This window comes from Rhinolophus sinicus, chromosome 5, assembly GCF_057876585.1.
Source record: "Rhinolophus sinicus isolate RSI-liver-muscle chromosome 5, RSI-T2T, whole genome shotgun sequence".
In the NCBI taxonomy this organism is placed as follows: Eukaryota; Metazoa; Chordata; class Mammalia; order Chiroptera; family Rhinolophidae; genus Rhinolophus; species Rhinolophus sinicus.
In genome coordinates this window covers 62,463,978-62,488,940 of record NC_142505.1, presented here as the reverse complement: position 1 = coordinate 62,488,940, position 24,963 = coordinate 62,463,978, and the positions used below count along the sequence as shown (strand labels likewise).

The 24,963-nt window shown below is 35.7% G+C and overlaps 1 protein-coding gene across 4 annotated transcripts; it reads left to right on the top strand.

Moving 5' to 3' along the window:
- Positions 1 to 1,184: 1,184 nt before the first annotated feature.
- Positions 1,185 to 23,545, top strand: UBA3 (ubiquitin like modifier activating enzyme 3). Of its 4 annotated transcripts, XM_074313257.2 has the most exons (18): positions 1,188 to 1,284; positions 1,470 to 1,511; positions 3,364 to 3,484; positions 4,775 to 4,855; positions 8,559 to 8,641; positions 10,944 to 11,024; positions 14,320 to 14,363; positions 14,698 to 14,762; positions 15,148 to 15,303; positions 16,597 to 16,699; positions 16,821 to 16,934; positions 20,785 to 20,838; positions 21,245 to 21,281; positions 21,367 to 21,448; positions 21,784 to 21,884; positions 22,008 to 22,071; positions 22,164 to 22,218; positions 22,542 to 23,545. In XM_074313257.2, exons 1-18 carry the CDS (start codon positions 1,265 to 1,267, stop codon positions 22,628 to 22,630), a joined length of 1,392 nt encoding a protein of 463 aa, XP_074169358.1. In that variant the 5' UTR covers positions 1,188 to 1,264; the 3' UTR covers positions 22,631 to 23,545. The 4 variants fall into 4 exon arrangements, with proteins under 4 accessions (XP_074169361.1, XP_074169359.1, XP_074169358.1 ...); XM_074313258.2 differs by lacking the exon at positions 1,470 to 1,511 and having other exon boundaries at positions 1,186 to 1,284; XM_074313259.2 differs by lacking the exon at positions 4,775 to 4,855 and having other exon boundaries at positions 22,542 to 22,662.
- The last annotated feature ends 1,418 nt before the right edge of the window (positions 23,546 to 24,963 follow it).

Here is a 24,963-nt window from a genome sequence, read left to right as displayed (position 1 = left end):
ATCCCCTCACTCCTTGGCACTGACTTTTGGCTCAACGAGGCTAATAAAAGGACAAAGAGGAGATTAAATATCATAATTTATTAACGACAGCTATTTACTGAGTACCCATCAGGATTTATATAGTACTGCATTTCATTAGTTCTCAAACTTTATTTTGCACAGAAACAGGGCTTTGCAGAAGGTCGGTGGTGAGGCCTAATTTGCATTTGTAACAAATTCCCAAATGATGCTGATGTAACTGATCAGGGACTGTAGTAGTTTGCAAACCACTGTGGATTTCATTTAATTCTCAAACAGTCTTACAAGGTGAATACTATCAGTTTGCAAATGAAGACAGAAGTGCTCAAGGTCTCATAGGTAATAAGTGGAGTTAAAATTTAAGTTCTTTCTGGATTCTAAATCTCATTCTTGTCCCACTCCAAAGAAGGATATACATATGTATGTATATCTACATCTGATTATTTTTCTGTATTCGGTCATACACACACACACACACACACACACACACACACACTTATCAATTTTTGATTCTGGAGGAAAATACCTACTCTAAAATTTTATTGCCATTTATCTTTAGGCAATGAGATCATGTTCTAAATTATTTAATTTTTGTGCTTTTCTTTTCCTTGTATTTTTCTTCTACCTAAATACAAACCTTTTTCTCACAAAAAAAGTTCTTTCAATTTAGTTTCATTTCCACTGAGTTTCTTACCTGACAGAATAATGTGACACTTAATGTCAATATTCGTATTAACAAAGAAAGAAAAGATCTTTATCCCACCCCTATAAACTGATCTAGAAAAATTTTACTCTTAAAATGAGTGCCGTTATGCAAACATGTTGGAACCGTCCTCAGAAGCAGAAAGTGAAAAATTCCCCTGATGCTTTGCCTCAGAGGGAAGCGCTGGCATATTAGGGTGGCTCTTCCAGGAGTTTTTTCATAGAACATACCATTTTACATAATTATTAACATATAAATTGAATAAACATAATGTATTACATATAGATTTTCACGCAGCCTAACAATATACACTGGATAAGATTTCTCTAATTGAGCGTAGTTAATTAAGATTATATTACAGCGAAAGGTTTTAAAGCACGCTGAAGCATCAGCAAAGGCAGCCCGGCTCTGCAGACTCCGCCCTGCGCCGCTGGCCCCGCCCCGCCCCGCCCTGCACCTCCCCGCTCTGTCAGGCCCGCCGGCCCCGCCCCTAAGCCTGGTCCTGCCCGCCGTGGGGGCACCTGGGAAGAGGCGGGGAACAATATGGCGGATGGCGAGGAGCCGTAAGTATCCGGGCTCTGCAGGCGCGCCGGGCCGGGCTGGGTTGTGAGAGAGCGTGGCGCTGGGCGGTCGCCGCCTCCACCCGGGGTTCCCCCATTCCCCCGCCCCGTCCCCTCGCCCCCCATCCTCTCGCGGCGCCCATGTGTAGCGTGATGCTGACCCTTCTTTTATTCTCTCTTTCTTTTAGGGAGAAGAAAAGAAGGAGAATAGAGGAGCTGCTGGCTGAGAAGTTAGTGCTGCCGGGAGGCCGGGGCCCTCTCCGGGGACCCCCGCCTCCCCCCACCCCAGGCCTAGGGGACCCCCGCCTCCCCCCACCCCAGGCCTAGGGGACCAGCCGCAGCGGGCCCAGGGGGCTGGGAGGGGGGCACCCAGTGCGCAGGCCGCGCGGCCTCATCCCCTGACCCGAGTCCTGGAGCCCCAGGGGCTCGGCGGGCCGGTCCTGGTCTCTCAGGAGGGCGCCGGGCCCGGAGTGCACCGCCGCAGGTCCAGCACGGGCCCGCCGGCTGCTTGACCTAAAGGTCTAGCGGAAGGACCCTTGCGCTCCCGTCTTCCTTCATCCCAAATTGTCAGAGACGTGACCTTGTGAAAGGGGAACCTTAAACACACGAAACGGACCTTAGGCCGTTTTTGGCATTTCGTAAACACTGAGACAATAGTATTAATTGCAGACTTTCTGTGAGAACTACATGGTACAGTACTAAGCACGTCAATCATTTTTGCAGAATAATTGACTCAAAGGAGAGCGTTGACTCCACAGAGCTTATTTTGCCCATTTATTACACACTCTATTTCTTATCAGATGCTTAGTTTTGTGCGGTGAGATACATTTAACAGTGTTTTCCAACGTGGCCAACCCACATTTTTGCTCCTGCCAACATGGGAGGAGAAGAAAGTACTCTTGTAGTGGGTGTGGTGAGTTAGTAATTTCTGTGCTAAATCCCATTAGCAGTGCACCAGAGTCTGTAGGTATCTCGCTCAGATAGTTCAATTTCAATTGCTAGGGGACTGGAGTGACAAGCTTAATTTCACATTCCTTCCCACCTTTCATTTCCTTTCCACTTTTGCTAAAAATAACAAAGTTCGAATGCTTACTGTATGCCAAGTATTATACTAAGGCCTGTGTGTAGATTATCTCTTTACCCTTCTGACCTTAAGTAACTAGAAACAATCTACAGATGAGGTTTATGGCTGTTAAGTAATCTGCTGAAGGTCACAATGCTATTAATTGTGGAACCAAACCCAGCCATGACATCAAAACTTATGTTCATTGTTGCTAGACAATACTTCTTGGTACCTTTTGTTAAAATTAGATATTAATAATGTATTTGAAGGTCGAAATTATGGGATTATAGGAAATTTGAAAATTAAAAATAATTACAACCAAACATGAATTTTGCACTGAGTAGGAAATACATGTATTTTGTTAGAAGAGTCCGGTCATATTCAGTTGTATGTTCTAAAAGGTTTCTAGATGATAATGCCTATCTGTGGTATAATCTAACCTAAAACTTTCTGTGTTCAGGGGCAAAAAAACCCATCTCATAGTATTAAGAGATTCTTTTTTGAAAATTGGGACCTCTGTTTCAGAGAAAAATGTGTAAAAATTCTCATCAAAATTATTTTTAAATCACACCTTTCAAACTTGGAAATGAATCCTAGATTTGAAGCATCACAGTTCTGAAAGTGGAGTTATGTATTTATTTATTTTTTTTGTAACTGATATTTCCTGATCTAAGTGTATTGAAGAAACAGATTGGGGAAGTTTGTAGTGACCTTTTGTAAATTTCAAATGTAGAAAAACCCATTTCTTCTTGATTAGACAATATCCCAAGTTTGATTTGGCTTGCTTTAGGAACCCAGAAACATGTAGACTGATTTATTTCATCAAACACATGCAGTTAACTTTAAATAAACTATAATAGCAAAGAAAAAAATTAAAAGCATAAGCAAAATCACATTATTTCCCTTTTTATTTGAGCAGGTCTGGTTTGATTACCTTTTCATTTGGGGAAACCATAATAGTTGTTTAAGTGGCTTTTTCATACTGACCTTTGCAGCTGAATTTACTGTGTTCTGTGCAGAATGGCTGTTGATGGTGGGTGTGGGGACACTGGAGACTGGGAAGGTCGCTGGAACCATGTAAAGAAGTTCCTCGAGCGATCTGGACCCTTCACACACCCTGATTTCGAACCAAGCACTGAAGTGAGAAACGTTTATTTTTAAATAACTCCTCTAATACTTTTGTGTTTCAAAAATAGCAAAATGCTTTCTTTTTCATTTGCTCTTATAATAAATGTTCATACAATTGTATAAGTTATCTTGAAATACTAAATTCAATGTTTGTAATTGATTTTATCTGAATGATTAATATTTGAGTCACTTTCACATTTCTCATGTAATATGTTGAAATTCTTCAAGTAAAATAACTTTATAACCTCGTTTAGAGTTCTACGTTATATAGTTCATTTTAAATTCCAGTTTAAATGACTGCTGAGACACACCCGTTTTTAGCCTTGCTATGAGAAATTAATTTTCATAGGAATATAGATGCACTTGTTTAAATTTTGAAATTTAGTTGAAATGAGCATCTTTACTTAGGATTGAATATAACTAATTGCATGTTACAAATTATGTGACTGCTGTATAATGAGGAATAGAATTTTGGACTAATAGTGTCTGACTTAAAGCAAATGTTCAATTAGATAAAACTTGTTTTTTATTACAAGGTAAAAAAAAGTATTCTTTACAGTAAAGTTTTATGTCCTTTTGTGTTTATAGAGAGAGACTGTTTTAAAATCGATATATTATGCTACTCCTAAAATTAAGGTGCTAACTCTTGGGTTTGACACACTCTTATCTGAATAATTTTTCTTTAATCTTGGACAGAATTAACAGTATTCTGTCTTTCTTCGGATCTCGTATTTTCTTGTCCTTTGATTTTTTTTTTCCTGATAATTACGATGCTTCTATTAAGCCATTGGTTCAAATTGTATTTCTGTTGACATGCAGTTTTCTAAGAATTTTATCTTTTTTTCTTCCTGCCATCTCATGTTTTATAAGTTTCACTCACTATATTCAAAAGCCAATGTTGGTATTATTTCTTTTTTTCTTAAGACCTTTAAATACTCTGTTCTTAAGAGTGCTTGATCCTCTGTTCTTAAGATTTTCACACTTTTCTATTTTTAGGAGGTCAGTTAAATAATGAACCTGATGTAAGATAACTCTTAGCTAGGCATAGTTTTTCTTAGAAATGGCCTTTTACTTTCATTCTATAAAAGTCAATTTAAAAACATTTAAATTGAAATGCTCTGAAATCATTAGGGTTATAGAATTTCTGGTTCTACCTTGTTCATAAATTTAAATAGAAGGTCTGTTCTTTATCCTTATTTGCATTTTTCATGGAAACATCAGAAACTGTTATGGCTTGTTGTATTGATGGTACTTAACGGTTTTTATCAACTAGATTTTAATATGCCTTTTCATTCTTTACAGTCTCTCCAGTTTTTGTTAGATACATGTAAAGTTCTAGTCATTGGAGCTGGCGGTTTAGGATGTGAGCTCCTGAAAAATCTGGTAATATATATATGTATACAAAATATGTATTTTTTTCTCCTTTGTGATAATTTTCCTTTTCTGTCATACTAGGAAATTTCTTTATTTTGATTGTTAACCATTGTCTTGAACCTTTGTTAGATAAGTTTAGCAGGTCAGATTCCAGACAGTAATTAGAATGATGATATAACTTTGGAACATTTTAAATTCTAAAGTTCTCAACGGTAAAATCGTTGATATAAATTCTTCTGTTTTCTTCTTTGCTTTTTATCAAAGAAATCTTTGTGCTTCCTCTTGGAAAGTGCTCATTCATCAGTGAAGTTAATAACAAAATTGATAATTCATATTTTAACATGTAATTTCAAAGAATTTATTATTTCTTTTGTACCTTAAGATAACCCACGAAGGTGGGTAGGGCACTGGCTCATTTTATATAGAGGGAGACACAGGTTCAGAGAGATTAAATGATTTGCCCAAGTTTTTCTGGGTTAGAGTGATAGGCCTGGAATCTAATGCAGGTCATCAATTCTTAGTCAATTCTTTTCACTGGACCATAGATCAATACATGACCTAATCAGACTAATATTTGATGACAATATGATAATAGACCCATAAAATTTAGGAAAGTGGAGCCTTTTTTTCTTTTTTCATCAGTTTGTTTTTAATGAATAACATTTTATGAGAAGATCACTATTTAGTGAAACTTTTATATACTGGTTGGAAATCCATAATTTGTGATTTAATTAATTGATTCCATTAACTTCCGATAACCATAAAGTAGCTTTTTTAAAAAAATAAGTATCAGTTTATGTAACAAAAATGGATAGGAGAATTGACTTAGAGTTGATATATACTAGGCTTTTCGGTGATACACAGAAAAGTGGAAATGCTAGAATAGACTCCTTAGAAACTGAAGCAAATGAAAGAACCAGATGAAGGACCGAAAAAGTCAGCGATGGGACTAAAGTTTTTGTTTCTGTTTTTTTAAATTTTTTTTTTGCCCCCACTCCCTCGGTTTTTAAGCCATTGTTTCTTAATCGAGTTGTAGGGGCTAAAGTTTAAATATAAACAGCTATATTAATTTTGCTAGGAAATACTAATGTCACTCCTAGTGAAACTGTAAAAACTTTATATGCTTCATGGTACTTAGAGCTGTGTTGCGTTCTGTGGGGATTGTAGATCATCATGGTCTCTGTCCTTAATGAATTTGAGGTTCCACTGGGGAGATGACTCACACACAAAATAAATAGCAGTGTGTGTAAGGTACTTTGTGGGGTGCCAAAATGACAGAACCTTACCAGACATAAATACTCTAGCAGAGTGAGAACCAAAGAGTTCTAGAAGGGAAGAATGAGCAGTGGTTTTGGTAGGCATTGTATGCACAAGTCCCCTAATGCTTAACTTTTTCCATTTTGAAGCTGTTTGCAAATCTGATATATACTAATTTTAAATGTAAAGTAATTGGAGATTAGGTCTGAGGAGTAGTCATCAAGTAACTTTAGGAGTGGCCATATTATTTACTGCTTTGTAATAACCTCTTACATAAAAGAAGAAAACTAAGGGTTTTCAATTTCACCACTTCTAACTTTGCTTATTTCAGACATAAGTACATAAGAAATATATATCTTTTTCAAAATTGATTGTAAGACCCCCCCCAAGGCTCATTCTATAAAAAAGAATATGACATTAATATTGCTTGAGCAAATACTGATTGTCTCCTCCATATGCCAGGCACTATTTTAGATGCTAAAGATAGAGCATTGAACAGTACAGACAGGTGTCTGTGTTTGTGGGGCTTACATTTTAGTGGAAGGAGAAAGACACATAATATGTCAGACGGTAATAAATGTTCTGGAGAAAGGATGTTTGGAAGATAGGTGGCCTGGAGGGGAGGGAAAGAGTTTATAAAAAGGTGCTATTTGAACAAAAGGTAAGCAGGAACATTCTAGACACAGGGAACAGCAGGTGCAGAAGCTGTGAAGTGGGAGGTTGACTGTTACGTTCCAGGACAGTGAGGAGGTTACTGTAGCTAAAGCAGAAGTGGGTTAAGGGCGAGCGTTTTTGGAGAGGATATCAGAGAGGTTGTGGGAGATGGAGGGAATTGAAATGAGTATCACAAAAGGCTTTGGAGGTGACAATAAGAACTTAGCGTTTTATTCTGAGTCAGGCAGTTGGAGAGATTTAAGCAGATGAGTTGAGTTGACTTGATCTGACCTTTAACCTGGATCACTGTGGCTGATGTATTGCAAAAAAACTAAACGAAGAATATAGGAGGAAGCCGAGAGGCTAGTTAGGAGGTTGTTGCAGTCATCTGTGCAAGAGATGACAGTGACTTGAAACAGGGTGGTAGCGTTGTAGGTGGTGACAGGCACTCAGATTATGGATATGTTTTAGAGATGGAGTCCCCAGGATATGCTAATGGATTGGTTGTGGGACATGAGAGAAAGAGATGAGTCAGGAATGATGCAACAAGGGTTTTGCCCTGAGCAACTGAAAAGATGGGATTAGCATTCACTGAAAAGAGGGAGATGGAAAGGACAGATTTGGTGGTGGTGTTGAACAAGGATGGTTAAGTGGTTTTGGAAACTGTTGAGTTTGAGATGTCTGTTGAATGATGTTTATCTAGTAAGACTGTCTGAGATTACCAGAACTAAGTACAAGGGCACTCTACGTTCTGGCCTGTAAAGTAGGAAAACTCCTGAGTGTGGTGAAGTGGGAACCAATTTTTTAGGAGTGTTCAAATTCTCATGAGTGTGGTGACCAAGTGAAGAATGTGTTTTAAGGAATTGATCCACACAGTGCCAAATGCTTCAGATGGGTAAGGACAGAGAGACTGAAAATTGATCATAGAAGGGAGCAATATGGAGATCACAGGTGATTTTGACAAGTGTAATTTTCGATGGAGTGGTGGGAGTGAAAGCTTGTTGAAGTAAGCACAAGAAAGGAGCTTGAGAAAACAAGTATGGACTGCTCTTTTAAAGTTCTCTCTTTACAGAGCTGGGCAGAACATGGGGGAAATAATTGACAAGTGATTTAATTTGATCACTTAAATAAACTGACCAAGACCAGAAAAGCATAATTAATTAATAAGACTTAGTTTTTTTTCCCTCTTTTGCTTCTAGTATATTTTAGCAGTGGTTGTACTGTTAGAATTCATGGTATTATCGTTAGAACACAACAGTTTTTTATTTTTCCCTAGCTGTTTTGATTGCTTGTTCTTGAGTGAGTACTTTTAAGATATTCCTACTATATGTGCAGTTTACCTATGTGTGCATGTTTATAATATATATCTTATAATGGTTGTTTCTGAATCGTGGCATGTTTAATGTTATATCAACCTAGATAAAGCTTACATGAATTGTTTTTAACAATATTCTGAAAAAATAATAATAAGCCCAGTTAATTAATCAGACTAATAAAATTAAAATATATAGCAGCAGCAAAGGAACAAACTTTACAAATGTGTTTATGGGATTATAAAACAACTGTAGAAATTTTGAGTTGTTCTCTTTTGGTCGTAGACTGTTTAAAACTGAGTAGCCGCACATTTTTGACCTTTACAAGAACCATGAATTACATATACATTGTAAAACTCTTCAGCTATCGGATACGATTATGTAGAATTTATGATTGAGAATTTGTAGATTGAGGACTACATTGCAAACCTTAAATTTTTCAAATATGAGGAAACTTGTGCTTAATTGGATTCTTTTTGTTCCCACAGGCATTGTCTGGTTTTAGACAGATTCACGTTATAGACATGGACACTATAGATGTTTCCAATCTAAATAGGCAGTTTTTATTTAGGTAAGTTTTACTACCTTAAAGAAATTTCCAAAAAGTTTATGTGATTTTGAGGTGATTGTGCTCTGAAGACAGAGTTCAGCTCTTCTCCTGGTGATTTCATAAGAGAACAGTAGCTGGAATATTAGGCCCTAGTGAGGTATATTGGTGAGAACTTGTGAGCCAGTCTTTGAATGGTGACTCTGGGATGATGACGTTGTGATGGAGTTCGAGCTTTTTACAGAAGGGGAAGCAAATGAAGACTTAAGGAGAGAAAACCCAGGAGCAATTGCAATAGAACAAAGAGGGATAATTACCTTAGACATATATGAAATATAAAAATTATTTAGGAATGGTTTGTTAGAAATGATTTTAACAACTGGAAGCGGGACATATGCAGATTTGAGGGAAAGATCATTAGTGAATTTTAGCATGTGACATTTAAGGGTTTGAGTGGCTAGATAAAAGTGTCTATTAGTTAAGAATTGCAGATATGGAGAGGTAATGAATGGTTTTTTTTCTTGTGATTAGAGTACTGACAGAAAGCAATCAGTTAGTCCTGGGTATATAGGATAAGTTTAGGTTAGCAGAAAAGATAAAATTAAGTTTTAGGATAGTCATTGAACTATCATTTTGGTAGTCATTTTGGAAAATCTTAAAGAGATTAAAGGTTGGGTTAAATTAAGTCAAGTCAATGAAATGTTGCAGTGTGAATTCTACATTTAACATTTAAGTATTTATTTTTTTTCTTTGTGTATTTCTTAACCTTTGAAATTTCCCTTCTCTATAGAAAAGGTTTTGGGCCCTTGCTGGTCCGACAAATTTTGGTGTATAAATGTTCTTTAAAAAAACACTACTGAAATGATTGGTTATGAAAATAATGGCCATTTCCTTTAATTTATGGCTAAAATAATGATTGAAGATCTTGATAGTTAACTATTGAGTGCTTAGAATTTATTAAGTGCATCCTAAGAAACCTCTGTATTACATCATTTAATCTTGGAGCAACCCTCAGGGTACTTTTTTTCAAGGTTAAATAGTTGGATCAAAATGGCCAGCAAGGCTGATGTGTGTGAAAGGCCATTTTATTGAAGGTGGTGTAGGTTTTAGGTGGAGCCATCTGATTTCCTAATCCTGGAATGGGAGGGTAGCAAACAGTCTCCATAGAAACCATCTAGGAGTTATTTTGTTTCAGTTCTACTGTAAAAGCACATAAAATCCACAACTTAAAAGAATCTTGACAGTCTACTTTGTCCCTCTTATATACCTGGTGAAGAGCTCTGTCCAGAGTAGCTGAATGCAATACTGAAATCAAGTTCCTTGATTTATACTAGAGCCAAGAACGCTGCTTTATTGGAGAGAAGAAAATGCACCTGCTAAAGGATTTTTTTCCTTAAAGTTCCAATTTTAAATGAACTATTTCTAATAAACACATTGATTTAAAAATTTTTTTTGCTTATTTCTAGTGTTTGTTTAGATATGAAGGAATACAAAAAGTTAAGAACATGATCATTTTCTTCCAGGTGTTCATAGTCTGCTGGGTATGATAGACCTATGTGTATAACAAAAAATATGTTGTGAAAAAGTAATAATGGAGCACTTATGATGTACATATGAGGGAGTGATTCCTGTGGAGTATGAAGAAATATTAGGAAAGAAAATACCATTTGCCATGAGATTAGAAGAAAGAATTCATGTCTTTTCCTATCTATAGCTATGCTTATTATCTAAGAGTGATCTTTTGAGGCCTTATATTTTTAGCTTCTTGAAAATATTGGTGACATTTGCAATTTTAGATAATGCCTTTGGAATTACTCCTTCTTCCAAAATGTGGTTATGACTTCTTATGTGACACTAAATCAGCACGCATGGGAAGAAGGGGATTAAATGAAGGTTCTTATATCCCTAGAATGAATCTCTTTGTATATATTTCAGCCAAGACCTACATAGTAACACCTTGAAGGTCTGCGGTTCAGGGCAGATAACTTGGAAGCTCTGGGTCTGGGATAGTTGTTTTACATTGGGAAATGCCACAATGAGAAATGACCAAGAAACATGTCATTATTATGCTTTACGCGGGGGGGGGGGGGGGGGGGGGGAATACTTCACATTTTCATTTAAATATTTAGAATTGTCTGTACTTGTAAATACTTAATTTGGAACATCAACAAAGGTTGACATTTAGTGTTGAATAGCACTAAATTATTCATCACAAATACTTAGAAAAAATATTTCTTCTAAATATTCTCTTATTTTATGTGTGAAACTATGTAGATTATCTAGATTTATATCATGAATGATAATTTAAATATAATTTTTCCTATAGGCCTAAAGATGTTGGAAGACCTAAAGCTGAAGTTGCTGCAGAATTTCTTAATGACAGAGTTCCTAATTGTAATGTAGTTCCGTATCCTTTTGACAAAAACATTAATTTTTAAAGCTTTATTTTCTTTATTATAAAAGCCATGTTTAATGTAGAAAACAAAGATAAGCAAACAGAAAAAAAGAATCAGCAGTAGGTTTAATACTGAGATAACTGCTGATAGCACTTTGATTTATATCCTTCCAATCTTTTCTTTAAGGTTATATACATTTTTTTTTTGCCCTAATTTTTAGATTAAGCTTCTGTAGCCATTGTCATCATTTATTTTGCATTATTACCCTTAATTTCAGTGTCAGTTGCATATCTCCTCTACTAGATTGTAAATTACTAGGCTGGATCTCCTTATAGTAGCAGACAGATTAGACAGTCAGTATATTATTATCCAAATGAAAAGTGTGTCAGCATCAATTTATTTTTATAAAACGTATATTTTTAAGGAGTATTCACACCCTGTTGGCTTCAGCACCTTTAAATTAGGGGAACTTTTAGTATTTTATAGAAATTCAGAAGATGGTATTTGCTATGTAGAAAATTCCACAGGATAAAAAATCAATATACAAAAATCAATTGTATTTCTATATTGTAGTGAAAACTGAAACTGAAATTTAAAATACAATGCCATTTACAACCCGTCAAAACAAAGTTAGGTATAAATAAAACAAGTATGGGATTTGTATGCTGAAAACTACAAAATGTTTATGAAAGAAGTCAAAAAAGTTCTAAACAAATGCAGAGATATTTCATTTTCAAAAATTGGACAGTTCAACATAGTAAAGATTTCACTTCTACCCAAATTTGTATCCAAGTTTAACACAATTTCTACCAAAATCCCAGGAGTTGTTTTTGTCAAGACAGACAAAATTGTTCTAAAATTGATATAGAAAGGCAAAGGAATACCTAAAACTGCTGCAAAAGAACAAAGTGATAGGAGTTACTATTTAATTTCAAGACTTACATAGCTACAAAAATCACGATTGTGTAGTATTGCCAGAGAGACACAGATCAGTAGGACAATAAAAAAACAAGAAATGACCAAAAGTAAATCAAAATGAATCATAGGTTTAAGTGTCAAATGTAAAACTAAAACTTGAGATGATAACAGGAGAAAATCTTAGGGATCTGGGGCTTGGTGCAGTGTCTTTAGACCACATCAAAAGCATGATCCATAAAAGGAAAAAACTGATAAATTGAACTTCATCAGAATTAAAAATGTTTGCTCTGTGAGGGACCCTGTAAAGAGGATGAAAAGACAAGCTGCAGATTAGAAAATGGTTATGAAGCAGGTATCTGACAAGCAGCTCATCTAAAATACATAAGGAACTTTCAAAACTCAACACTGAAAACAGTGCAATTAGAAAATAGACAAAAATATGAAGGGATATTTCAGTAAAGAAGATGGGAAAAGATGTTCAACATCATTAGCTATAACGAGTCCAAATTATGACCACATTGAGATATTACCACTGCTCTACTAGAATGGCTAAAATGAAAAATTATAATAACGAATATTGGCAAGGGTACAGAAAAGCTGGATCACTCATACATTGTTGGTGGGAAATGTAAAATAATACGGTATCTGGAAAGTAGTTTGACTGTTTCTTAAAACTCAAGCATGCACTTTCCATATGACCCAGCAGTTTCATTCCTGGGCATTTATCCCAGAGAAGTGATACTTAACATCTGCATAAAAACTTGAATGTTCATAACCTTCCTTTGCAGTAGTCAAAAACTGGAAATAATCAAAATATCTGTCAATAGATGAATTGTTTAACTGTGGTACAGCTATACTATGGAATAATACTGAACAATTAAAATGCACCAACTAATGAAACGTAACAACCTGGATGGATATCAGGGGCATTATGCTGAATGAAAAATGCCAATCTCTAAATGTCCTATATTGTCTGATTCTATTTATATAACAGTCTTCAAACGACAAAATTATAGAGATGGAGAGCCAGTGATTGGCGGGTTAGTCATGGTGTGGGGGCGGAGGAGGTGTGACTCCAAAGGGGCAGTATGAGGGAGATTGTGGTGATGGAGTGTTATATATCTAGATGGGTGGTAGGTACATAAATCTACACATTTTTAAATGACGGAATTATACACACATTGTACCAATGTCACATTTGTGATTTTGGTACTGTACTAATGTAAGATACAACCATTGGGGGAAACGTGGTGAAAGGCGCACAGGACCACTCTGTACTATCTTTGCAACTCCCTGTGGATCTGCATTATTTCAAAGTAAAAAGTTTAAAGATGCAAATACAGGCCACTCTTAGAAAGAAAAAAAAGTGTGTACACTATCCTCGTTATTTAGTTCTGGTAAACTGAGTATTGTATAGAAATCCAGGCTATGCGATTTCTTGGGCTGGCTCCTGGGTCTCCTATTGCTGTTTCTCCAGTATTTGCTCTGCTTCTCTTTTGACAGTTGCGTTATGCCTACTGTTTGCATAACATTAAAAAAGAATAGAGGTTTCACTAGGTGAGGGATAGTATTGAATTTATTTTTCATAGCTTTATTAGCAGTCCCTCTTTTCTGTTTTGCTTTTAAAATATATATAATGGATTATTGTAATTTTAGATAAGTATAATTTATGTATTAATTTGCTGTGTTAAAATTTTATTTTGCACATAAGTGCAAAATATGAAATACGAACAGCTACGATTGATTCACACCCAGTTAATTTTGAATGGGATTGCTTTTGCATCTTCCAGGCTGGTGTAGAATTTTGCTAGAACTCAGTTGGGTAAAAAAGAGAGAGACTTGAAAAAGTGAATAAAATGAGAGAGGAAGAAAGAACTTATGTCTCTTCGTACCCCCTTCCCCCTGAAAAAAACAATAACAAATCATCAGCAATTGAAAAAGTTTTTGGAGACATCTATTTTAGTTCTTTTTGTAAATTAGCTTTTCAGTAACTCTCAAAATCCTCCAGCTAAATAGAAACTGTAGTGTGCCTGTTCCTATCTCTAAGTATTTATTGCCTCTTGGCTTGATGCAGATAGTTGAGGACACGTACATTCTGCTTTCCCAGGGCTTATGATTTTATATAAAAATTAAAGTAGAGTGGAATGTATAACAGTCATAATGATACGGGGCTCATGGATGAGACTTAGGGGAAGAGAGTTAGAAAAGAGGTTTTGTTACAAAGTGGGTTGTGCTCATTTTGTCAGATTCCTTGAAGTCCACTATTGTGGACATTTATGACTTATTTCGTGTTTTAAATATACGTTTATAAGTTTTTCCTCATGGCATTGACAAAATCACTTTACAAATTACAAACTTAACAGCTTAAGTTCCTTTACCTATATTCAGACATTTCAACAAGATTCAGGATTTTAACGACACTTTCTATCGACGTAAGTTGTTCAATTGAAATTCTCGCTAAATTCTTACTATTTTTGAGTTGGTAGCTATTTGAAGGCTATTCAGTTGCTTTTGTCTCTTGGCGTTAGCTTTTCAGTAACGTTGCTGACGGACTGAAAAGAGATTGGCACTGTTTTAATTCTTGATACCATTAACTTTTTTTTTCTATGCTGACTTGAGTAAGGAGTATTCAAGAATTAAGAGCTATGTGTTTGTGTGTGTTTGTATTATAATAAAAAGTGGGGTTTTGTATTTTCTTAGAAAGTGTAAATTATTACTCCTTGGCATTTTAAAAAGCTAAACTTGCATATTTTTTTTTTCTTGTAGAATTTCATATAATAGTCTGTGGACTGGACTCTATCATAGCCAGAAGATGGATAAATGGCATGCTGGTAAAGACTTCATTCAGTGTTATGGTTCTCTGAGGTTCTGTTGTTGCTCTTAACACAGTGAAAATTAGAATTGCGTATCATATATTTGAAAAATCTGAGTTTATTTAATTTTCAATTAAGTATGTGTATTTCATTGTTTATTGCTTCATATATTTTTGAAAAAGCAGAGTTTATTTAATTTCCAAATAAGTACATGTACGTCATTGTTTATTGCTAGTCATTCATTTTCAGTTGAGGACATCAATTGCTAATATCATAATCCCTTGATTTGATATATTAGTACTCAGTAATGCTATTATTGACTTGTCTAATTACTTGACAGCATGCTTCTTTTTTTGAATTGTTATCTCCCTCTCCTTTTAACCCCTTCATACAATTTTCCTAGATATCACTTCTAAATTATGAAGATGGTGTATTAGATCCAAGCTCCATTATCCCTTTGATAGATGGGGGGACAGAAGGCTTTAAAGGAAATGCCCGTGTGATCCTGCCTGGAATGACTGCTTGCATTGAATGCACACTGGAATTGTATCCACCACAGGTAATCCAGAAAGCACCTGAGTCTGTTTTATAGTGTCTTGTGGTGGAATTAGAGTTCAAGTGTTAAGTCTCTTCAATATGTAGGATTTGTAATTATGGGTAACCACATTTTAAAAATCATGCTAAGAAGATGATAAAATATGAAATTCTGCTCTATTTGAGGAAAGATAATGGACTATCATAGTTTTGATACTATTTTCATAATTCGTTTGTGTTAATTTTTTATTTGGAGAGTAGAAACTAAGGGAGCAGTTAAAAAACTATGTTGGGATAGAGCTGTATTTTGGAAGAGAGTTATACTCTGTTTTCTTCAGTTTCTGCTTGTTGTTTCAGGGAAATAAAGATACCAGGGATGAGAATGATCTTCCCAAAGATCATTTTCATCTATTTACCTACTTTCAAGGACAGTTGGAATTTGATTTATAAGTATAAATAATTGTATAACTATTTACTTAGAATTAATTTAACTCTGAATTTGCTTTTCATTTTATACCTTTGCATTTAAATATCAGGTAAACATAACAAAGTGCTCATATTTGAGAATTTATTCAGAGCTTCTCTTCTCATGGCCTAACAAAGTTAAATTTATATACCTTGTAACGGTAGGGCAAACCTCTTTTTTTTTTTTTAAGATTTTATTGGGGGAGGGGAACAGGACTTTATTGGGGAACAGTGTGTACTTCCAGGCCTTTTTTCCAAGTCAAGTTGTCCTTTCAATCTTAGTTGTGGAGGGTGCCGTTCAGCTTCAAGTTGTTGTCCTTTCAGTCTTTGTTGTGGAGGGCGCAGCTCATCTCCAGGTCCAGTTCCTGTTTCTAGTTGCAGGGGGCACAGCCCACCATCCCTTGCGGGAATCGAACTGGCAACCTTGTGGTTGAGAGGATGTGCTCCAACCAACTGAGCCATCCGGGAGCTCAGCAGCAGCTCAACTCAAGGTGCCGTGTTCAATCTTAGTTGCAGGGGGCGGAGCCCACCATCTCTTGCAGGACTGGAGGAGTTGAACCGGCAACCTTGTGGTTGAGAGCCCACTGGCCCATGTGGGAATCGAACCGGCAGCCTTCAGAGTTAGGAGCATGGAGCTCTAACCGCCTGAGCCACCGGGCCGGCCCCCAAACCTCTTTTTATAGGTAGATCAACCTAAGTGAAGTGACCCAGATGCTTTCTCTTAATTTTAGAAACATTAATGGTATAATAGTTTTGTTTCTGTAAGTGGAAGGCCAAGATGAAATATAAGAAACTGTTATAGATTAGATCATAAATAGAAGTTACATTTTAAAATAATTTATTGTGTTTCTAGGTTAATTTCCCCATGTGTACCATTGCGTCTATGCCCAGGCTCCCAGAACACTGTATTGAGTATGTAAGGATGCTGCAGTGGTCTAAGGAACATCCTTTTGGAGGTAATAAACCTAATTAAATAAGATACTTATTCATTATTATTCATTTGGATAATTACTTTAAAAAGACGTTGATTTATATTTACATGTTTCTGTCTTCCTCTCCTTTTTTTTCCCCTAATAGAAGGGGTTCCATTAGATGGAGATGACCCTGATCATATTCAATGGATTTTCCAAAAATCCCTAGAGAGAGCATCACAATTTAATATTAGGGGTGTCACATACAGACTCACTCAAGGTAAGTTAGTGAATTGTCATGAATTATGAACTTGGGATGATCCTTTTTTAGGGGCTGGGGATGCTTTGGAAGAAACAATTGATAAGTGATTTTAGACAGTACCATCCATTTGAAGTTCAGTGACGGTACCATGGAAATAATAATTTGCAGGTGCCCCAAGTTGGTAGAAGGGAAATGAGTTCAGCAGAATCCATACTATTACTATTACTTAGCTGGGAGGACTTGAATACAATCATTGAGTCCTATTTACTTAGGACTGGAAGAGACCCTAATGCATCCAAGCTAGCTCATTCACTTTATCTTTCACTGAAGAGCAGCTTACCACCTTCTGGGGCGGTCTGTTCCATATTTGAACAAGACTGTTAGACAGTTATTCTATCTATTGAGCAGAAATCTCCATCTTCAGTTTGAGTATTTTCCCAGGGTATGCCATACATAAATTGAATACCCTTTTAAGTACTAGCACTTAACATATTGAGTATAGTGATCGCATTCCCTCCAGATCTTTATCACTGCCTCCCTAGTTCCTTTAACCCTTTGACATGTGGCATGACTTGAAATCACCATTTTGTTGTTTTTTTCTAACCATATTTCAGTTATCCATACTTCTCTTAACTGGGTTAGAATGTATCATTCTAGGATTGGTCTTATTTTAGATAATAGTCTTCTGATAATTCTGGTAATTGATACAGTCCTAGAGGAGAGCAGGGTTTTTTGTTGTTTATTTGTTTGCTTGTTTACATTGATACTGCACTTGCAATTTTTTGAGGTTATTGTCCAGCAAAATCTAGATGTTTTCTCCACATATGCAATCATTAAGCCACATCTGCCTGTTGTAGATATGGTAGTTTTCTTTGGAGGGGCTAGAGTTTTTTTTGTGATTTTTATACTCAAGTATAGGTCCTCACAAATTTATTCTTTTTTTTTCTTTTTTTAAGATTCTATTGGGGAAGGGGATCAGGACTTTATTGGAGAACAGTGTGTACTTCCAGGATGTTTTTTTTTCCAAGTCAAGTTGTTGTCCTTTCAGTCTTAGTTGTGGAGGGCGCAGTTCAGCTCCAGGTCCAGTTGCCGTTGTTAATTGCAGCGGGGTGCAGCCCACCATCCCTTGCGGGAGTCTAACACGCAGCCTTGTGGTTGCGAGCCCACTGGCCCATGTGGGAATCAAACCGGCAGCCTTCGGCATTAGGAGCACAGAGCTCGAACCGCCTGAGCCACCGGGCCGGCCCACAAATTTATTCTTACATTCAACCAGCTGTTCTTTTTCTTATATATGTATTCTTTTATGCCTGCCAACTTACCTGTTCTTTCTAGATTCATTTCACCTGTTGTTTTGACAATCATATCCTTTATCTCTTTAACAGATAATTTAAAAAAATTAACAAGACTGAAATGGCAGAGAACTTACCTCTGAATCGTACTTCTGGTCTGGCCCTGAATTTTAGGTTTATCTTATTTTGATGATCAGACTTTCTTGAGTACTTCATATTTCTTTGTCTTGTTCTCAAGGATGTCATGAAAGACCTTTCCATGTATTCTGGATACTGTAAGCCTGGATACTGTCTTCCCTATTTCCCTGGGTTGCCAAGCTAGTAATAGTAACTAACTGAGACTAGTCCATATAACTTGTTGCAATGAACAATCATAATGCTCACTCTTAGTGATCAATGCTTCCTAGTGTAGGGACTCACAGTTCATCCTTTCTAGAATTTTTTCCAAGATCACCACCAAGTTCCCAAGAAAGAACTTTTTCTTCTTTGTGAAAATCTGCCGTTTCTCTTCTGTGATTATTTCCTTATAGTGATGTTGTGGTGATATCATTTGAAAATGCCATTCTTCCACACTCCTTGTTGCTCCTGTACTCCCCCTGTTCTGACCTGTTCTGTGTTCCTTGAACACCACCCACCTCATTCCCACCTTAGAGCTCTACTAGAGATATGCATGCCTGGACTGCTCTTCCCCTCAAGATTGCCTGCTTATCCCTCAGGTATCAAGTTAACCAGTTTTCCCGATTGTTCAACTGAAGATGACTTCTTAGCCATGTCCTATTCTACCCTTTTATAATTGCTCAGAACTAATGGTAGCCTCCTTTTTCTATGAAAGGAATATTTCATTCTTACACTCTCATACCTCCCTGCTCTGGGGCTTTGCCCTTGCTGTTGACATAGTAGAAATGCTCTTTCCCTAGGTTATTGCATGGCTGGGTCTTTCTTATGGTTTAGGTTTCAGCCCAAATTGTCACCTTCTCAAAACGGTCTCCCCTGATCATCCAGGCTAATGGACTGCTGCTGCTATTGTAAACTCTAACACATACTTTGTTTTGCTTTCTTAATAGAATTCTTTAGTCTCTGAAGTTTTCCTATGTGTTTACTTGTGTGTTATCTCCCTCACCAGAATGAAAGCTCTATAAGAGCAGGTAATTTTGTTCATTGCTACTCTGCATAACACCTAGAATAGTGTCTGGCATATAGTGCACATTTGATAATTGTCGGAATTAACAAATGAATTCAGTTAATCCTGGTCAGGAACTGTAAACTCATTTCAGTATGTAGCCTCATTTGTCCTTCTATACCTTTGAGCAGGTCTTGGTGTGTGCTTTGCAGACTGGTGATTGAGGGCCTTGACAAGAAGTACAGAAGCAAAATTGGAAGTGAAGTCCAGTGGGGCATGGAAGGAGTCTTTATCATTTTGGCAGTGCTCTCATTGGATGATATGTTACATTCCTCACTGTTTGTGACTACCTGTTCCTTCTTTCAGTACATCCTCCTATATGTGGTTCATTGGAGAACTGCCAATTTAACCATCAGGAGGTTAGCTCCTCCCTATTTCTCCTCCAAAATTATATGTAATCATATGGTCAGAATTAACTTTTTAAAAACAGCTTTCCAGACTTCTTAACTATCTTTCTTTCATGTCTTCTTATATATTTGCCTTTTTTCCTGAAGACCTGCCCACACTGGAAGTCACATCTTCCTCACACTCCACGATAATTAATAAGGCTACTTTTCTTTAAAGTTTTGGTTTTCTAAAATGACCAATTCAAATATAATTATAAAATAAAATATTTATTTTGTACTTAAAAAAATTGTTTAAGGTGGGTCTTTGTTCATTCCTAAATCTGAATACTGATACGAAAAGAGTAGAGTAGAAATAGAGACTATGTTTAATATTTTCTGTGGTTCAAGGTGTAGAGTGAAACGACCATTATGTGGGCCAGTAATATCTATTTAATAATCTTCACACTGTACCTGGAACACAATAAACCCTCCGATTGTTAGCTATTGTTATAGTATTGCCTCATCTTTATATGAAGCTTAGTGAAGAGTTTACTTTTCTTTGCTACTGTAACTTCCTTAAGATTCTGAACATGCTATAAAATGATGAGAATGTGAGAGAAGATTGCTTCATGGTTAAACTTAAGTATTTTGTGACTTGAAAGCCTGACAAGTCAAGTTATAGAAAATGATATTTAATAATCATATTGTCTAACTTAAGAAACCTACGTTTTAAAAGAAATGACCATATTTTAATAAGATATATATATATATATATATATATATATATATATTTTTTTTTTTTTTTTATTTTTTATTTTTTTTTAAGATTTTATTGGGGAAGGGGAACAGGACTTTATTGGGGAACAGTGTGTACTTCCAGGACTTTTTTCCAAGTCAAGTTGTTGTCCTTTCAATCTTAGTTGTGGAGGGTGCTGTTCAGCTTCAAGTTGTCCTTTCAGTCTTAGTTGTGGAGGGCGCAGCTCAGCTCCAGGTCCAGTTGCCGTTGCTAGTTGCAGGGAGCTCTAACCGCCTGAGCCACCGGGCCGGCCCTTAATAAGTATATTTTTTTTCAGGAGTAGTAAAACGAATCATTCCTGCAGTAGCTTCCACAAATGCCGTCATTGCAGGTAAGGAAAAAAGGCCACTACTTAATTTTGTTTTCTTTTTTTGAGTCAATATCTAAATTGACATTTCTACAGCTACTTGATGTCAGAAAACCTGGTGTTCTAGGAAATTGATATCTCCTTGGGTGGCTGGTATAATTAAGCTGTCCAAAAAGGAGTAAGCTCTTGGGCCTTGTATGTATTTTGTCTTACATTATGTCATAAAGTGTACTGCTTCTACAAATATAAAATTTGTTAACTTTCTCAGTTTTTAAAAAATAAGAGTATATATATATTTTAATCTATTTTTAATCAATCAGTCTTGTAAATTTATCTGTTCTAATTTACAACAGACTTTTTAAAAAAATGTCTAATTTTAAATGCCTAATTTTCACTGAGTTAAAGCATCTTTGTTTTCTCCCCTCTTCAGCTGTGTGTGCCACTGAGGTTTTTAAAATAGCCACAAGGTAATGAGTTTCATTTGTAACATGTATGTAAATCTCTGTTTGGATCTGGCTGAATTATATAAAGATGGACATTTTTTCATTACAGTGCGTATATTCCCCTTAATAATTACTTGGTATTCAATGATGTAGATGGACTATACACATACACATTTGAAGCAGAAAGAAAGGTTAGTAGTATTATATTAATGAAAAATTTTTTGATTGTGCATACCTTGATTTTTAAATATTAATTACTGGTTAGAAATACGAACAAAATTGCCCACCCTAAGTATTTTCTAAGATACTTACTATATATCTTTTGTAGTATAGCCTGAAATAAATACGATTTAGCAAAATAATTTAGGAAAAATAGCCTATAATGAAAGGCAGGTTTTAAAGTGTAAGAATTTGTTCATAGGAAATATGCATGGTTGTAAAACAACTTGATTTCATTTCATTGTTATAAAGAGACTCTTCATTATTGGTTCATGTGCCAGTGTGATTTATTGTGTCTTATATGTAGGAAAACTGCCCAGCTTGTAGCCAGCTCCCACAAAATATCCAGTTTTCTCCATCAGCTAAACTACAGGAGGTTTTGGATTATCTAACCAATAGTGCATCTCTGTAAGTGTTCTGGATTTTTGTTGTAGAATACTTTTTGAGATTTTAAAGATTTAAAAACTAGAATTGTTTTTTAAAAAGTGATCTTTGATTGTTCTTTTCATTTTTCCTCATGATTGTGTTTAGGCAGATGAAATCTCCAGCCATCACAGCCACATTAGAAGGAAAAAACAGAACACTTTATTTACAGGTGATAAGTGTTCAGTTTTTATTTCTTTCACAAAATTAGATTAAAAGTTTAATTTTATTTAATGTGCTTCACATTCAAATTTTGTTTTCTAGTCAGTGACCTCTATTGAAGAACGAACAAGGCCAAATCTCTCCAAGACATTGAAAGGTATTTTAAATGAGTATATTTACTAATCAGTTTCTTCTTTGTGTGTGTGGGAGGTGAAAGTAACAAAGGCTTCTCCATTTGCTCTAAATTGCTTCAAATGATGATATCATAATTATTTTTGTCTTTAGAAACCGTAATAGAATTAGTTACTCTTTTAGAAGAACACATAAAAATCTCTAAGAAGTCAAGTATAATGCCTTGATTAAAGGAAACTGGGTTTTGATGTTTATCTTGACAATAATACTCTAACTTGTATATGTGTGTGTTACTGTTTTTGTTGAGATTTTGTTTTGCTTGGGTTAATTATACTTTTTCTATTTTAGAATTGGGACTTGTTGATGGGCAAGAACTGGCAGTTGCTGATGTCACCACACCACAGACTGTACTATTCAAACTTCATTTTACTTCTTAAGGAAAATAAATCTGCGCAAAATAGAAAACTTATGGAAATGTTATACTTCATGGATACTAAGAAATTTAATTGATTCATTTTTAGCATTAGTGTTGCTGGAATTTGATTTTTTTAATATAAAGAGCAACTCTTTTTTAACTTTATAACTTTCCCTTGAAGACAAAATTTGGGTGGTGGTGCTTTTAAGCATTTTCATTAATAATATGGAAATGATGACTGAAGAGAAAGATTATGAGCAAATGTATTGTTTCTTTTAGAGAAGGAGGCAAACACCCTCTTATGTGTGAATTTTGTTATTATGGTGAGAGAATACGTTCCTCAGTTTTCCTTTGAGCACCCACATGCACAAAAGATGTCCCTTTAAAGAAAACAAGAAAATTAAGTTAAGTAATATTAAATGTTACAACTTGGTGTCTAGAGCATAGATGTTGCTTGTTTAATAATCACTTAATTGTGGCTGTCCAAATGACTATCAATTACTGCAAAGGTTACCCTGTCCATAATAATTTGTAAATGGTGTTATAGCTAAATACCTGTGCATGGAAATGGGAAATATTTTCATGTGTTTACTTGTAGTGCCATGGAGGCCAATATGCACAACATTAAAACCAAGACATGGATGTTTAAAAGAATTTAATGTTTAAATAGTTACCACTGATGCATTCACACTATTTATTAATAAAATCATATATTCTCTACTATTCTCACTGAAACTTAAAAATATATTAAGGATAGTAAGTAGTTCTGTAGTAGTGGAATAAATGTGTAGCAGAATTACTAAGACAAAATTTTTATGTCACCTGAACTAATACTTTTGCCACAGTAAATATCTACTGATTTAATTATTTTGCTTTAACATAATACTGTAATGAAATGGAATAGCTGTGTTTTTATATTAAAGTCTCTTAAAATGTCTCCCCCTGTTTTTACCCCCCCCCAAAAATAAGGCTTAAAACAAAATCAAGCATAAATACTGAAAAATGAGTTTTAATATCTCAGTGTGGAAGCATGTAGTATATGTTCTCTTTATTTTTGACAGATGGTAGTTTTCTATTCAGAAGTTGTGATTACATGTCACTGGGTTAAATTTTCATTCTTTCTAGCTCCAATTAACAATTTAAGTTTCATTATAAAATCATATGAGATAAATTTGTCTGCTTAAAAAAGTACAGATTCAGTGTAAATTTTTGAACGTGAAGGTACTGACATTTAGCACTTCCTTTATACAGGTGCAATGCAATTCTCAAAGTAGCCTTGTGAGAAAGTGACAATATGAGAGCTGAATAATTAGTTTTAGAAAGTGTAGGTCATTTACTCAAAACTGGACAATTAGAACTGTTGGAAGAGGGATTCCAACTGTCATCTGCCCCAAACCATCTTCTCAGGCTACTTAGCTAAACTGTTTGAAGTTGCCTGAGTTATTTAGTACTACTTGTGTAGATTACTAAATTGTAAGTTTCAATATGCAAATATTTACTGAAAGATAAAATTATTGGAAGGTCATAATTTATCAAGGGCAGAGTTGAAATGTGATGTTTTAAAAGAAAAGTAATTCCTTAAGGCTTGGTTCCTTGCAGTGGAAAAATACTCATATTTATACTCAAAAATACTAAAATACTCAAATATAGGGGACAGGCAAGTAAGGTAAATAACCACAGCGAGGAGGGTGTAATAAGAGAATGTAATAACAATGTAATATGATTAGTGGGGTCTGTAGCAAACTGGAGTGAAAAGTATTTGTCAAAAGGGGTAACCATTCTTGCTGGCTCTTCCATGTTGGTATCCATAGCCTTCAAAATCAGCTAGAAATCTGGATTTATATAGAAACCTGGCTTTTAATGTTGGTTGAATTTTATCTTTAACATTATAGGGGTTATAAACAGGTGCTGACTGGGAAGTCCACCAGATTTCTTCTCTCATCTAAATGTTTGAAGAGTGCATGCAGAAAAAGTTGCATTTTAAATACGCACAGCACACGTTAATAGAATAATAGGCTTAGTGCCTCCGAGGTTTGTTTTGACTGGGGCGGAAAATGGACCTGCGTTGTGAGGGAGAGATTGTGCCTTCTGTACCCTTGTTCTAGCCTGCAATTCATTGTGGAAGATGGCTTTTTACTTCCTTCCATCAGGTGGGCTGAATCAGGTCTTCTATACAATGTCTAGTATTTTTAGGCAAACCAAACCCAAACCCAGGGTTCCTCCTTAAGGCCAAGTTGAGACAAAGCGCTAAGTATGGGAAATGCAAGTCCCCAATTTCACTTTGTTGGCAATTATTGCTGTCAAGGCGCTATTTAGTACGTGAGTTTCTACGAAGGAACCTACAAGAAAACTCGC